Source organism: Amblyomma mixtum, chromosome 2 (assembly GCF_055824585.1).
Source record: "Amblyomma mixtum isolate Tamu chromosome 2, ASM5582458v1, whole genome shotgun sequence".
Lineage (NCBI taxonomy): Eukaryota > Metazoa > Arthropoda > Arachnida > Ixodida > Ixodidae > Amblyomma > Amblyomma mixtum.
In genome coordinates this window covers 279595113-279611982 of record NC_143013.1, presented here as the reverse complement: position 1 = coordinate 279611982, position 16870 = coordinate 279595113, and the positions used below count along the sequence as shown (strand labels likewise).

The window sequence follows — 16870 nt, the reverse complement described above, 5'->3', positions numbered from 1 at the left end:
AGGAATCGCCAAAATCTATGAATGCTAAGTAGAGAATGACCATTTCTGCTTATATGGGCATTAACGCACCAAAGATATTGCCCCATACCCCGAAGGCGGACATTAAGGGTCCCCTGCAATTGAAGAACAAACACCTGCTTTCGCTCGTGTATTCGGTTTAACAACGTTAATGCCTCTACCAATTTCTTACACGCATCTCATTAGTGCATTGTTCCTGACTTGTGGACGATGCGAAGAGTGTTCATGAGTTGAACAAGGAGGAAAATGGTCGAACGGCATGCATCGAACATGAAACAGCGGAAAATTAATGCAAACAAAGACACCGTAGCGATAAGCCAGCGCAGCGAATAAAAACTTAACGCTATAGCGAGCCAAATACGCCGCGTTCGGATACAGCGTGTTGTGCCTTTTGGCGTATTCGGCCAGACATTTCTTGTGAGTACTTTTTCGATCCATAGGGGTCAAAAACAAAGGCACAGATGACATCGGTCGGACTAGATTTGACCGAAGTCGTACGAAGGGTATCCTCCTTGGCGATACAAAAAAAAAACTTCGTTTTTCAAAAGCATGGAGTGCTGGCTAAAGATTGTCAAAGGTCATGATAACCATCAAGGATCCTTCATTATCAATCATTATGAATGGCAAACAAGCATTGCAAGTCCCCAAGACTTTCGGAATGTGAAAGTGCAGTGTTCATGTGAGAGAATGGAAGCCACTTCTTGAAAAAACACTAACGTGGTAAAACCTTTCCCACTGAATGGTTGGTGCAGATACAAGGCCATCGACGAGATGCAGCTCGAGTGGTACGCCGTGCCTGCTGTGTCTAGCATGATGCTGGACGTGGGCGGAGTCGAGTTCACCGCCTGTCCCTTCAACGGGTGGTACATGGTGACCGAGATTGCCGTGCGGGACTTCTGCGACGCGCACCGGTACAATCTCGCTGAGGTGAGCGCTACATCGCGGTGTCTGCCGGAAACATTGAACAAAACGAGATAGCCCACGTCAGAGTAATCCCGAATTGATAGCTTAGTCCAGTTAAAGCGCCAAGTGTGAGCAAAATGCCGGAACCCAATTTTGGGTCCTTTTTGGTGCGTTGTTCTTTCGTCGTTGCTATCATGTCTTCCGCCATGGGCAGATCATTATTGAGCATGAAATGCACTCTGCTCCCGTTCTCGGTAAGCTGAGGCGAGCAGCTTTCGGTACCGCGGTGAACCTGAGGGCAAGCATGAAGCCGAACACTGAGAAATATATAGTCCGAATCGTATCCAGGCGCAAAAAATCGGCTCACTCTAGAGAAACCGGCGTGCCGCGTACGGAAGCACGCGCCGTACGAATTTTCGAATGTTCTTGAATGACGATGAAGATTCCTCGGGTTATAGGCAGCAGATCGTAGCCTATGTTGCGCCAATTCCTTCTCCTCAACTCTCGGAAGCCTTGGCGTCTGCTGGCATGACATTGTCTGAAATTTCAAGGTTGTGTTTGTGTGCGCTTCAGCTTGGGACTAAACAACGAAAATATCTGTCGTGTCCTTACAGAAAGAGTGCTTAGCGCCGCTAAACAGTCTGTGTCGTAGATTCGTAATTTTCTGTGTTCGAACGGATGCTGTACCGCACGACTCCCTGGTCAACACCACGGCCGCTCAACACGTCCAAACCCCCTATGCGGAAGAACTCATCTGGAAACCAACGTCTTCGCAAGGGGACTACAGTGTGACTGCAGTTTCTTTAAGACTTTCGTGTCTGAACACGTCTGCGCTACTTATGTTAAGGCTTGTGGTCTAGGGAAGTGTGCGCGGGCTTTCTGGGGCTTGCCAAATTAGTTTTCTATGTTCACTCGATGCATTTGTTTCACGCTTTGTATTGTTTCCGCCATCGGCCAATGGGCCGTCGTCTTAGGCTAATTCCATGTAAGGGAACAAACGCGGGTTAATGACATCCTAGTCAAAATCAAGAGGAAGAAGTGGGCTTGGGCAGGGCATGTAATCCGAAGGCAAGAGAACCGCTGGTCCTCAAGGGTAACGGAGTGGATTCCAAGAGAAGGAAAGCGTAGCAGGGGCGGCAGAAAGTTAGGTGGGCGGATGAGATTCAGAAGTTTGCGGGTATACGATGGCCGCGACTGGGGAAGGACAGGGTTAATTTGAGAGACATGAGAGAGGCCTTTGCCCTGCAGTGGGTGTAGTCAGGCTGTTGATGATGATGATGGTGTAAAGCTCTTCTGTTCATATGACCGCGATAGTAAGCGCACAGTTCAAAATAATGTGTCGATTATTTATTTTTCTTCACTCATCCTCGAACATTTTTCTCTTTTGCTAATGGCCAGCATAGTACACGGGCAGCGCTAGTTACTGTCCTCATATGTTGCATAGGGTGTTCAATATCGGCCTTATATCGACGTGTGTAACATCCTCGAGAAGAGCGAGATTACTTCCAGGTTACGTTAGATAAGCGTCTCTTGTTTTTCATCGTTAAGGTTATTTCATCGTGAACAGCCTCCTTTAAAATTGGTGCTTAATTAAATAACTTTATTTGTTGCTGAAATTTTTTTGAATGTTATAAAAATATTACATTCCTAAAAGTAGCGCACCTGTTCTAGTACATCCTTACAAACGTTTTACTTGCCAGAGGTTCCTTTCGGTGGAGAAAGCAGCCTGCTGTAGTCAGTAATAACGCAAGAACTACTTCTATTATTATAAGATGTGCCGAACTTTTTGGCATGAAATGCTGAAGAATTATACTCCCTGGCAACTTCTCGGGCTAGCTCTAAGCAGAAAAATAACGATGTACATTTTAAGCAATTTAGCTACCGGCGTGATAGACGCAAACTCTCCCTGTTTGATTTTCTGTGTGGGTGTGTGTGTTTCCATCGCTAATTTTGACTCCTATGTATTGGGCACTTCTTTCTTCCGCTTGTATGCACGCCAAGACCTCCCCTGTGCAAAATTCACGCGAGTGAGTTTTGTTGCGCTATTATACCAAGCATTCAAGAATGAAAGTAAAGAAGGAAATGATGCCAAAGTCATGCTCTCAACTTCCTTACTCAGAATATTGGCCTAAAGTTTGCATATTTAGCCTATTTCAGAGAGACGCCTGCGCCATTGAACTACGAAACATCGGGCAGTTATCAAAATTGAGATCAAAGTGACTCCACGAATCCTATTAAACTGCGCTTAAGTGCTTGACATTTGAGAATTCCGCTGCGTATGTAATCACCTCGTTCTCAACGGCAACTGTTCTCCCCCGTGCTATACCCAGTGCGACCCAACTAACTCGCAAGCGTGTGTTTTGCAAGGAGCCTTCCAACGCTGTTTGTTCTGCTTTCTTTCCCCAGGAAGTCGCTACTCGAATAGGCATCGACACGAAAAGCAATTCGAGCCTCTGGCGGGACCGAGCTGCCGTCGAGCTCACCCTGGCTGTCATGCACAGTTACCAGGCAAGTGGCCTCCGCTGGCTTTCCTAGCCTGATTTCCATGCAACGCTTTCCCCTTTTCCATCCCCAAAAACGTCCACTACACGTGCGCCCTGCTGTGCCCAGATTTGCATATAGGGCGAACTGTGTAGCGGTGCCAGGCTGTTCTTGCGCAGCGCGTTGCTCTCTCTGAATGTCTTCATCTGCTGCGCATGGCGCCATTGATGTTGGCGTTGCTGCAGATCTAGTTGTTTCTGTTGCTCGCGTACTCATTTCTAACTGGCGAATAGCTGACACGAATGTCCACGACACCTTCATGCAAAACAGCGCACGCTCCGTTTTCCTCAACTTGTGCTGGCGAGAAACTTCACTTCCGACTTTCCGCGAGCTGGTTCCGGCGTTTCAGGAAACTAGTTTCAACTTTATCAGCGCGAGAAGTTGAGATAAATCAGGTCAACGAGAATGAAATGAAAAATAAGGTACAGCTTCAACGGAAAAAGATTAGCACAAGTGGCTCATGACCGGAGCAGAAAAATTGCGAGACGCGGCATTACTGTAGCCGTATGCGCAGATAGCGAGAGTGCCTGGCACATTCCACTTTCCAGAGTAGGGGTGGCCGACAGAAAGCAGCCCATCCGAAAGCTAGGCACTGCCACACATTATTTTTGACAGTGCGTCCCCACTTTTGAGTGCTTCCCCAGCACATTTTTAACGGGAAAAGGTGATAAAGATAACGTTGCTCGCCCCGCCGGAGCAAAAAAAAAAATAAAAATAAAACGAGATTATGTGGTCAGCCGCCTTAGCACATGGTTTGGCTGATAAGACATGCATCTAGAGGCGTTCGTTTAAGATGTTGCATTACTGATGGGCGTATGTCTAGGTGGGCTACTTTCTGCCGGCCACCCCCGCTTTAGGAAATGGAATGTTCCTGGCACTCTCGCTATCGGTGTACTCGGCAACAATAGCGCCGCGTGTCGCGATTTTTTCGCTCTGGTCATGATTAACTTGTGCCATTCTTTTTCCGTTGCAGCTGTACATACTCTGACGAAGTGGCGGATTAAGAGTTATGGCACTGACGTTGCTTATGGTTGTTTATGACCGAGTTGGGCAAGCGGTGCTTGTAGCGGTGGTGTTGCAAGCGATGAGCCGCTATGAAACTAGCGGCACACCTGTCAGCTACTGCTGACCTTGACAGCGTCGGCTCATAATCATAGCTATCATCGTGCAGTAGGTGCAAGAACTCCGTGCAATGAGTGGTGCTGGGTGAGTTGGCCAACGCGACAACAGAAAATTCAAATGAGGGGCGTCGGCGCGCAATTTCTGTACTGGATGGCTTCTGTTCTCAAGGATACGCGAGTGCGTAAGGAAAATAACAAGAAAGGATGCCTTCTCGGGCAGTGCCTGCAAGCAATTCACAGAACCAGGAGCTCATCAGAGTTCTCATGATATCTCGCGGTATGTATAGCAGTTACCACGGGAATACAGCCCCTATTGCACGGACTTGAATAGTTTACAAGCTTAAATTTTGCAACAGGACGACGTCAGTCCCAAGAAACGCTGTAAAAGGGACTTTTATAGGCGGATAAAATGAAATGTAAGGTAGACTCAGGTTACTTAGAACATCGTGGACTCGGAACAGGCAAAGTGTACGACGCGAAGACTCACAAGCATCAGGGCTAAACAACATACCAAGTTGAGTGTGATGTCTTTATGACGCCTTAATATGAATGCTTTCAGCTCAAATACCTAGGCTTCTCACAGCGGAGTACCTGTTTAAACTGAGTTTTAAACAACAGAAGTCCAATCAGTGCAGCTCATATTGTGAACTTTTTATGCGTATGTGGTTTAAAGAGAAAGTTGTGAAGTAATAAAGGCAACACTGTACGCAGGTGTGTAGACTGCATGTAAATGAAAGGCAGGCGCAAAGCCTACGGCAGACAGCGTCCGAACGCTTTGTCTGCTTCTGTGTCTGGCATAAAACGTAGCACTGATATAACGAGCTCAGGCAATGCTGTTCACGACAAAGAGCACGTGCTTGCATGTTTCATTTCATGGCATACCGCTTAGTAAATCCTTTTGTCATATCCGGAAAGTATGTGTCCATTGTTGCTGCAACGTTACTGTGAGGATGAGCATCTCATTGCGCAATAACTCCCCGTATCTGCTACAATGCCGTTAATGAAGCAGGGTGAATCTATGTCAGACTGGTTCTGCAGTTGTCACTGTGTTCGACTAGCAGTTTCTTATTGTCAAGCATTGCCACGCGCCTATCTACGTCCGTCGTGATGAGTGACTCTTGTGGCCGGTGACGCGCGCGTGCAGAAGGCGAACGTGACCATTGTCGACCACCACTCGGCGTCGGACCAGTTCATGAAGCACATGGAGAATGAGAACCGGCTGCGCGGAGGCTGCCCCGGAGACTGGGTGTGGATCGTGCCCCCTCTCAGCGGAAGCCTCACGCCCGTGTTTCACCAGGAGATGCTCTACTACCACCTCAAGCCAAACTACGAGTACCAGGTAGTGCATCCTCATTCAGGCGTCACTCCGAGGTCATCCTAGCGCTGGCGGCAGTAGAAACGGATCAGGACGTGCAGTGCATGCAACAGAGAAGTTCTTGCGTGCTGGTGTGAGCGTAGGGCCAGTGTAAGCAGCGATCACTTGCAGAGGTCTTGTGAACCGCAGTAAAATTGTTCTGCCTCATGACAGTGGTGGGGATGATGATGTTTCTGCTAATTATGATAAAAATTACAGCTAGGTTTCGTCTTATTACTGCTTGGTGTGCATCGACACATTGCCTAAACCTCTTACTTCTGCATTTGTTCCATGGCACGTACTTGGTCCAGAAGCTTGCAACATACAGTCAGAAATGTACTTGCAGTGCAACTAGAGAGACTTGAGCAATACAAAACACATTTAGCCGCCGCGGTGGCTCAGCGCTTATGGTGCTCGGCTGCTGACCCGAAAGACGCGGGTTCGATCCCGGCCGCGGCGGCTGGAATTTCTTTGGAGGAGAAATTCCAGAGGCCCGTGTACTGTGCGATGTCAGTGCACGTTAAAGAACCCCAGGTGGTCGAAATTTCCGGAGCCCTCCACTACGGCGTCTCTCATAGCCTTAGTCGCTTTGGGACGTTAAACCCCATAAACCATAAACCAACCAACCAAACCAAAACACATATATCACGAGTGAAGCCATCTCTTGCGCTTGATCACAGATTATGAAGCGTCTTGCTTTAATCCACTCGCCAACAGCAACGGCTGCGAGCAGTTCAGGTCAGATCATCGCGGAGGACATGCATACGTGCTGCAATGCTACGGTTACCGTAGTCTCTGCAGTACGTAGCAGCCACATTGCGGATATGATGCCGTGCTTGATCATGGACCTTGTCGTGCCAGTTAAAAAAAAAACGCAAAATTGCGATTATTTATGCTCAGAAATCGAGCTGGATTGCAATGAAATAAAACCTTCATTGTTATTTTACACTGTTTCGACATTAGAGAGTAAGAAAAACTTCCGATAACTGCATGGATTTCTATACGCGCCCACAAATCCTGCGAATATGCTGGTCTGCTTTATAATTGTCTGAAGGTGTATTTTTTTTTAATTTTTCCTTTATTACCGCGCAATGAACGCACTGTTCTGCTTTCCATCTTAATTGCTGCTTATATCCAAGAGTGAGAAACAGGCTGAAAATAAGCAACTTTCCAGCCTGTTTGAATTCTTTTTCTCGTTTCTCGGCTCGACTTTTTTTTATTACTTGGTGCACCGTGTTATTAGCTAGTGTATAAATTATAGGTGGCGACAGACCGGCGCAAAGCGTAATGTACGCACTCGCGACGTGAAGACTTTTTTTTATATCCATTACTATGCGATCTTCGAGCTTCACTCCACCCCGGTCCGAGAAAAAAATCAACAGACAGATCGATAGAAAAATTTAACTGCTCCTGCTGTGTGGTCTCGTCCGGGCGAGAATCTTCGATAGTTTGCTTAATGACCACGCGTGCTTCAGTGTTGAAGTTCGACGATGTGCGTTCATAAAGAAAAAAAAAAGGTTTCGTACCAGAAGCATGAAGGTTGTAGAATCTTTGCCGGGAAGATTAATTGTTCTAGACGCCGAGAAGGAGCTCGGCTGTTGTTTACCTGAATTAAAGAAGCAGTTCTGTACAGTCTTGCATACGCACGCGAACGTGTTTTTCTGGGCAACAAGCAAATATCCTTCTTTAAGTGGCAAGCAGACTACGGTAAAAATATAATTCGAAATGTGGCTAATAAACTTGTTCCGCAAAAGAAAGACTCGAAAAACTTCCACGTGTTTTTTACCTCCTTGCGGAGGAGCTTGATACCTGCAACTGTTTTTGTCAGCCCACGGTTTCAGGGGGCTGACAAAAACCATCGGCGCCGGAAACGTAAGAAGAAACATACGTTTTGTTCCAACACTGCGAGTATATATACGCATTATAGTAGTAAAAACAGGTTCATCTAAAAGAAATAAAAACATAGAAGGACAAACTCTGACCAGGGCAAGCAAACGTTTCCAGTCACAAGTCGCCTATTCAAGAGAACGTCTTCCGTCTTTCTGGCCAAAACCAACCCATAAATACAAACAGGCACTCGTTTTGATACCCGCACGGAGGCAAACAAACAATCAGGGTGGGCGTTAGACAACGCAGCTTTCAGTTAAGGACAACGCAACATGTGCGTAGGTTGACAACGACCGCGCGGGCGAGCGGCTTGTCCGAAGAGAACGTGTTTTCAGAACATCCTTGCCCCCTCCCGCCCCCTCCCCCAAGAAAGGACGTGGAAGAGAACACTCGACGTCCAAGCGGTTCAAGCAACCTGCTAGCGGGGTTGCGCTCGTTGCATACCGACTTCCTCAGAAACACGGCCGATTCCGAGCACATTCACGGCTGCGTGGTAATGAGGAAACTTCTTGAATGGCCAAGAAGGCGGGAAAGAGAGAGAGAGAGAGAGAGAGAAAGAAAGCGGTTTTGGGGAATGTGAGAGGATTTGTAGGGAATATGAGCGGGAGTGCGAGCTGCCTTCTTTTCGGGAGATGCGTCCTTTCTCCCCACGCTGGCGGCCTCGAAATGCTCGTGAGGCTTTCCTGCGACCATTTGCATGCCGTAATTTGATTTGCTCCACGACGCGTCGCCCTGTTTGCGCCCCGAGACGCGCTTGACAGGCCACGGCGACCGCCGCGCGGCTGTTTCGGTAATGATACGTGCGAGGGTGGGCTGGTTGTGATTGGGGTCGAGGGAACGCGACCGACGACAACGTCAACGGCCCGTTAGGCGACAGCGCATTCCTGCTGGTTTGGTAATGAAGCACACACGCGGGTACAGTGGGGCGCGTACCTTATCTCGGTTTGCGTCGTATCTCGCCTGCTTTAAAGCCCTTACTCTCAGGTATAACCTCTATTCTCTATAACCTATCAAATAGCGGCATTCATGACGACTTTGGTAGGTAAACTTATCAAAGGCGTCAAGCATTAGTCAGAGACACGGACGAAAGTGGGAACGCGTCAGAGGATTATGCTGGCTAATTCTGAGGCACTAATCAGTTGATAATGACTGGTCTGCGGTCGAGGAGATTAATTAAGTCCATCGTTCGCTTCATCGGCTTATCTGCGGTGAGCGTCAAATCGCGGCCGGCCCAGGTGCCGAAAGAATTACCGAGGTCTCGCCACGATCGCACGCATGATTGTCTGTGCACATGAAAAGGTAGGCATGCTATTGGTCCTATTGTAAACAGACACGGTTAAAACTGGGCCGAAAAGAGCATTTTTATGAACCAGAATATTCTGTGACCTGATCATTTCTGGATTTAGCGACGGATTTTTCCCGATCATAATAGATATCGGAATGAAGTGTCTTAAAGAAAAAACAATAAATTGGCTCAACGCTTTCTTGCGTGCCAGTAAAAGATGAAGAACAATAACGAATACGAAAATAAGACTTTTGCACTGCCTACTTCGGTTGCGCGCCTTTATGCCAGACCCCTATTTCCCCCATAGCCGTCAGGATTTGGAAGCTTATGCCTCGATATCTTCGTTCATTTGCAGTACAAACACGCCACCACGTTATGCCATCAGATTTTTCGGAACTTATTTGTTACAGATTTCCTAATAACCGTGTACGTTTCCCTCATTTGTTCGGACGATGGACAACGCTTCAAAAAAAAAAAAATTGAGAATAGATGTCGCAAACGTTTGTTCGACCAAATACGGTACTGAAAACAAGGTTAATAAATTCAACCTAATCTGACTCTAGTCGCCATCTTCTCGTATGCGTACGCGATGACGGGTGTCCAGAACTTAATCAAAAGGTATGCAGTTTGATAATGTACGCGATCACGAATATACACGAATACGCCTATATGGGGAGCAAAAATAAAAAGTAATTTTTCCCCTAGCACACTCCCTCTTATGAAAGGCAATGCGCTAGAGGGCATCCTACTCTCTTTTTACTCCTTTCTGTTTCCAGTGTAAGCAGCGCTTTGCAAGGGAAAGGAGCGAGCAGTTCAAAGGCACACTAAGAACAAATAAAGTGGGTCTGTATTCATAGATGTCTTTGTTCTAATCAGAAATTAGTTAATTTCAATAAAAACGAAGGTATTGCAAGCTAGAAAAGATTTTTAAAAAATCTCTGCCTCTCCCGTAACCGAGAGTAAAGTAAGCATGAAACGTTTACGGGCATAACACGAAGCGTACGCGGACACGACGAGACGCAGGCCTGACAAGAATGTACATGCAGCGCGTTCGAAACTGTCTAAAGTGCGCAGAGGCGAAAGCGTTTTCCGCTCCACTTTGCCTATGTGACACTGGTGACGTCACCACTGGATTACGCCACACATAATTGATGACGAAGTAGTGACAAATTACTAATTGGTGAGTAATTACTGGTTAATGACTAAACACTAATCAACTGCTAATTAATGACGCTTAAGCTTCGCCTTTAGGAGTGGAACGCGACAGCGTGTTGTAGCGCTGCCAGGCAGTCCACGGAACGCCACCACCCATTCGGCGCGATGCCTTGCCCTTTGAACGCGACGCTCTTTGAGGAAAGGAAATGACGCAGTAATTCTATGTCATCTCGATGGACACCTGAACCGCACCGTAGAGGAAGGGAGGAACCACCCATTCGGCGCGAAGCTACCGGCGCTTGTATGCCGGTCCTGTAGAAGGGCTTAGAGAGTCTCGTTAAATCTCGTACGATACCCGGATGCTCTCGTTTCAGTGCACGGATGAGTGGAATTCAGTGCCCGGATGTTGGCTCTCGGTCTCGGCGTGACGTCACCACACTGCCGACAACGGGAGCTAAAAGCATTTCATGCTTAAAATCAAGTACAAGCATCGCCACCATTGGCTGTTTTCGAAAGCAAAACTGCGGTGCATCTTGACAATTTAGTCCACGGATCCATGAGGCCAGTCTAAACCGCTGTTAACTTCTAAGCAGTTATCGCGGATGCCTTTTCTAACTTCACGTCTTGAATTTGAATTGAGCGGCGGGAAAAAAAAATATTTAAATCCAATTTCCTCGTCAAGAAATACAGTTTTTTTTGCCGCCGGACAAACATCAGCATAGCCAGAAACAGTAATTCAGAAACAGCGTGCCTTTAAGCTTGCATTCACAGTCGGTTTCCTGTCAGGCCTGACCTCTGCGTGTCTTTCCAGAGCGAATGCGAAATTGGTACTCCCTTGCCTATAACATTGTTAATTCTTGTCAATTGGCAGCGCAAAGACCGCGAGAAGCTTTGTGCAGTAAGCAGTGTTTTCCTGGCGCCAACTCTACTCCCAGTCCCAGAATTTATTGTCCCCCAAAGGGAATTCTGCAGATGCCACGTTCCGGACATGCGCACAAACGTATGCGCTGTAACAATGGCCATATTCCGCCTACATGGTTCGAGCCCCTACGTGACAGGAAGTCGTCAGCGAATGAATCAACTTCATTATGTGAAGTCATAGCTGTTGCGACGGCCTTTCCGAGCCCAGTATTGGAACTGGGTTGAGGTATGAAACAAACGGTCGAGAGATTCTTGGAGAACGGAAGGCTCCTTTGAAAATCATAAACTGCGTTAACTTGGACTATCGGCCATCTTCAATGCTTTTGTCGCGGCATTGGCTTTAAAACAAGCAATCAAGAATTTACCGATTTTATAAATAACGAACTGACCGTAATGATTATTTCTTTGTCATTAATAGTCTAATGTCTAATATCCAAAATTGAGAAGTAAACAGCGGAGACTGGATACTTGTAGCAATTAAGCCAATTTTTCAAACTGTGTCACAACGTTCATCCTTGGAATCATCGTTGGAATCAACGTTCATCCTGCAAACTGCATAGTTGTGGTACGATCCCTACAAAATTTATATTTCTAAGAGCCGCCGCGGTGGCTCAGTGGCTATGGTGCTCGGCTGCTGACCCAAAAGACGCGGGTTCGATCCCGGCCGCGGTGGCTAGAATTTCTTTGGAGGAGAAATTCTAGAGGCCCGTGTACTGTGCGATGTCAGTGCACGTTAAAGAACCCCAGGTGGTCGAAATTTCCGGAGCCCTTCACTACGGCGTCCCTCATAGCCTCAGTTGCTTTGGGACGTTAAACCCCATAAACCAAACCAAACCATATTTCTAAGTTTCTGAAAACAAGTTTTTGCTTTATTTCTGCGCAACCTGAAACGCAGTAAGCTGGCGCAATTCTTGCAGTATCAATGCTAATTTCTGAATATTGAAAGGGTGAAAATACCACGTCAAGCTTTCGTTCATGTTACCAAACTGATGTTACTTTTACTTCTTATGCGAACAGGATATTTTAAGCTGCTGTAAACACTCAAGTTATTTTCGTGAAGCCTCCAGTCTTAGTGTTCACAATGATCGGCTGGTGTCGTGCGGAAGCCACGGCCGAAACCTAACTGCCCTCAGTGCGGTGCTGTGCCGGACACTGACTGAATAGATTGGAGAAATGACGGCATTGCCTCGGAGCATCTGTTTTGCCCTCTGGGAACCGACAGCTGTGCAACAGGCTCGAGCGGTAATTGCCCCATGCCTTCCTCATTCGGAACCTACTATGAGACCCATCTGTAGAAGCTACCCTTGATGCTCAATCTGATCCGTTTGAATCTTTGTGGGTATTGGATTCGGTTGCAGGAAACGGTAATAGTCAAGATTTTTCTCTCTCTTTTTTTCGATAATGATGGTGTACATATGACGAAGCGTAGAAAAAGGTACTGTCGCAAATGAAAAGATGAACACAGCCCCGGGGTCTCTCATTTGGCTCCAAATTCGATCTATTCACGATTACAATAAGCGAAAAATCACTTCTCATGAACTTTTCGTGAGGCAGGGCACAACACTGTTTAACATGAACACTGCTAAGGAACTTCGAGAATGGGCAATTATGCGCAAAAATACCACGGGGTGCATTGCGTTTAATGCACAAGAGCGCTCCAGCTGCCGCCTATTTTGTGAAGATCACGTGGTTTGAACAGGATTAGCAAACCAACTGTTCGTATGCAATTCGTAGTCAATACCGGCAAAGGCTTGCGCCTCCGCGTCCGCTCTTCACAAAACCACCCGAATTTTTTAAGCATCTCATTACTGTCAATGAGGCAAGTCTGTTTCCCTAACGGTATTCGTAATCCGGTTGAATACACAGGCGGAGAGACGCGCGTTGACACAGTTTGTTTTGGATGACGTATTACCGCAACCCACGAGTTGACGTCGACTACGGCCGTTAAGGAACGGGAGCAAGATAACGCAAAATACACCCCCTCCTCAGACTAGATCTGTGGACGTCCGCGCAAAGCCAGCTACTCTTTTTGTCTCTTATTGGCGCACTGTAACGAAATCATGAAGGCGCATCTCATTCTTGCCCATCTATTTGGTGTATCTCTCCTTTCACGTTCCATTTGTGTCTCTCGTTAGGCGACAGATATTGCCCCGTCATGGGAAAGCTTTCGTTAATGCGAGAAGATGGAAAATGGAATGTACTGAGCGTCGTGGTCACGGCATGAAATCCTTACTACGGTGACTGAATTTTTATGAGCGCAAAATTCCAACGCGCACTTGTGCTTTGCGTCCTTAGTGAACATTAAGTAACCCAGCCCATGGTACTTAAATTAATCTGGAGCCCTAAACTACGGTATTTCTCCTGAGCCCAGGTACGGCTTAGCGACATTTCACGCCACGTGCCATTACGTGCGTTATCATACCATGCCATGTCGTGCCGTGCAATGCCGTGTCGTGCTGTGCCGTGCCGTGCCGTCCCATGCCATGCCTTGCTATGTCATACCTTACCATAACATGCCGATTTCTTCTTACATTCATTCCTAACTTTCTACTCGCGCATTTCGCAGACGCCTGCTTGGAAGACGCACGTATGGCAGAAGAAGGCGGACGACCAGCGACGGCATTCCAGGAAGTTCCGCTTCAAGGACATTGCCAGGCAAGAAAAAAAAAATTTACGCCTGCCTTAATGAATGCCTAGTTCAGATTTTACGAGTCCTTCGAATGAACTTGCGCTGGCACTGACGACTGCGGCGGAAACAACGCGGAAACAACAAGCCGCGTTAGCCCTGCACACTTGGCGCTGTAAAGAATTCCTCCGATTCTACTTTTTATACCATCCGCAGGGGATTCTCCATAACGTGACTAGTCTCTAAAAAAAAAGTATTCTGGAACATCGCTGAAATGCAGTTCTGACTGGCAGTCTAGTAAGAGGCACAGCTATTGCCGGAGAACATCCATTGCAACGGGAATGACGTAAATTTTACTTTCCAAGGCAACATTGGCGTGGTGGTGGCTTGAGGTTTAATCCTTGCTCCAAATGAAGCTGCCGCGGCTTCTATCGTATCCGCCAACTCGGCAGCCAGTGGTTACCAGTGAGCCAGCTCAGGTGGCTTGCTTTGTGTTACATTTATGTAAACGGCATACTTTCAAAACCTACGGGGTTCCCCGCAAGCACATCTAAGGGATCTTAACAGTGTGTAGCATGAGATATGAATCGCTTCAACATTCACAGCGATCTCGCACTTCTGGGAACATCACTCAACTGTAGTCAAAGCGGGAGGTGGCGAAGTATATGAAGCGTAGAGCAAATTCGTGAGCTTTGTCCAAGCACTCCGTGAGCTGGTTTTGTGTGTACAGAAACTGGATCTTGAAGTTATCTGACAGATGCGCAGCTTTCTCGCAACTCCTTTTCATTGCCTCTTTTGGCTGAGCAGGGAACTTCGATGAGCCGAAGAAATCAGTTTTGGTTGAACTTGCGTCACTCGAAATAAGAGTTTGACAGCCTACTTCTGGAGGCGCATCTTAATCAATCTTCTGATTATGTGCGTCTATTTTGCTATTCAATCGTTACTTTGTCACCGCATTCCTTTGTCCTCTTACTGACATCTGCTCGCTGATTTTTAGTTCACTTTTGCTGTTTTTGCAATGCCTGCTTTGGGGTAAACACGTTACTTTCTTAATTCCTTCGGATGCCTCAATATCCAGCGTTAAAATGGTGGTTTCTAGGCAAAGTGATAAATAGAACTTAACGCAATAAATCGACGCCAACGCTACCGGAGCCCGCACAAAATGATGGGAGGCTATTCACTGTCATTTCCCAGAGCTGCCCTCGTGGTCGCGTTGCAGCTAAAAGCCTGGAGAAAGTGCATCACACCTGAAGAGGGGTATTCGTGAACGTGTGCTGACTGTTATGTCATGCATCTCACACGCTCCGCGCAGCGCCGTGAAGTTCACTTCGGCCATGTACGGCAAAGCCCTGGCCAAGCGCGTCAAGGCCAAGATCCTCTACGCCACCGAGACGGGCAAGTCGGAGACCTATGCCCGAGTGCTCTGCGACATCTTCCTGCATGCCTTCAACGCGTCGGTAAGCTGATATCACCTTATCCCCTCACTGCCTCATGCATAACTAGCCAGACTCCTGACGTGTAGTGACGTATAGGCGACCATCACTGAATATGTGTTCTGTTCTTAATTGGCAGCCTCTGCCATGTAACGCCTCTATCAAAACAGTATATTAGGGTTGAAGATTGCTGGTACCTAGACCATTACAAGCCAGATACATATGGCGCTTCTACGAGAAACCGTTTTGAGACTGCACATCTGCGTTGAAGATTTCTGCAGTCCTGCTTATAACAAGCGAAGTTCGTACATGGGCGTTACAAGCGTACCTTTGACCAACGTCTCCCGAAATTTAAGATCGATGGCGCAAAGTCTTCGCGTGAGTTAACGATTTTCCACTGTTCCTGCGCTAGCCAGTTACGTATAGTGTTGTCTGGGGATGAAAACCATTGTGAATCCAACAAAGTTTCCTTGCCTTTTTCCGTTTCTTAAAGGGGCACTGCAACAATTTTAAACATGAGGGGAAAAAAAATTCAGAAGGACACCTAAATCTGGTATGTGCTGGCAGTGCGCTAGCATTAGCAGCTATTAGTGCCTTTTGCCGGAAGTGACGTCAGTGCCGGTCTGGTGACGCCACTTCCCTGAAGCCAATAGGCTACAGCGTAACTGGCTGACAGCGTACTGAAAGCCGGAATGCGGATAGATGTAGAATCTCCTATAATCATCCACACAGCACCAGAGATATCGGCGATTATAAACGATCCTCCACGTTTCCGTGCTCAACTCATAAACCGGAGTGAGCGAGAAAAAAAAATTAAGATTATAGACTGGGAACGCACTCTACCCACGAAAGCGTCACCTAGTTAACTCAGCTCGGTTGTTTACTTTTCTTTATTTTGCCGCTCGCTGCCCCGCCGCGGCTTGAGAGTAAAGGAGATAATGAAAGGGAGACAGGAATGGTCTCCTGGAGGACGTACACCTGGCGTTCTTCGCTCCTTGGTCTACTAAAACCGTTGTCGTTTTTGGCGATCCTACGAAGCCGTTTGCGTGAACTCAACACATTGCTGGTAGAATTGATTATTCGATAGAAAGGAGACTTTTCAGGAGGAAAAGCGTGACTTGTCCTCTGCTCTCTTCCTGGATGTTATTCGCTTTTCCTCAAAAAGTGTACTCAGCTCGACTTCTGTCGAGGCCATGTAAATGAAGCATAAGGTAGCCCCTTACTGCTGAAGTCGCGCGTGCATTGCGATCTTGAAAGGCTGAATTCGCGCCAAAGGCTTGCGCCGGTGGTCGCGGCGGGGCGCGGGAATAAGAACTTTTAAAAATTAGTTGTAAATTATCGGCTGGCAAGAATATGCAACGTTCTCGGATTACTCAGTCCAAAGTTCCACAGAGCGCCGTCGAGAAAGAGAAGAGCTCGCCTGAACATTAATTTCAAAGTGCACCGTTTATTTCTAATTTTTCACGCAATCCTTGTATCATTTTATGCTGATTCTTCCAGGTCGAGTGCATGGAAGACTACGATTTCGTCAACCTCGAATTTGAACCTTTGCTGCTGGTCATCTCCAGCACGTTCGGCAATGGCGAGCCGCCCGAGAACGGTGAGGTCAGTAAGCCACCCATTTCC

The 16870-nt window shown here is 47.2% G+C and overlaps 1 protein-coding gene across 4 annotated transcripts in view; it reads left to right on the top strand.

The window, feature by feature from the left end:
- The window catches only part of Nos (Nitric oxide synthase), a 317570-nt gene that overhangs the window by 263488 nt on the left and 37212 nt on the right, over positions 1-16870 (top strand). For all 4 annotated transcript variants that reach the window (XM_089574123.1, XM_089574124.1, XM_089574125.1 and 1 more), the window contains exons 8-13: positions 771-945; positions 3328-3429; positions 5728-5922; positions 13752-13840; positions 15124-15268; positions 16745-16849. In XM_089574123.1, the coding sequence (XP_089430249.1) occupies positions 771-945; positions 3328-3429; positions 5728-5922; positions 13752-13840; positions 15124-15268; positions 16745-16849 (811 nt within the window). The remainder of the gene's footprint in view (positions 1-770; positions 946-3327; positions 3430-5727; positions 5923-13751; positions 13841-15123; positions 15269-16744; positions 16850-16870) is intronic.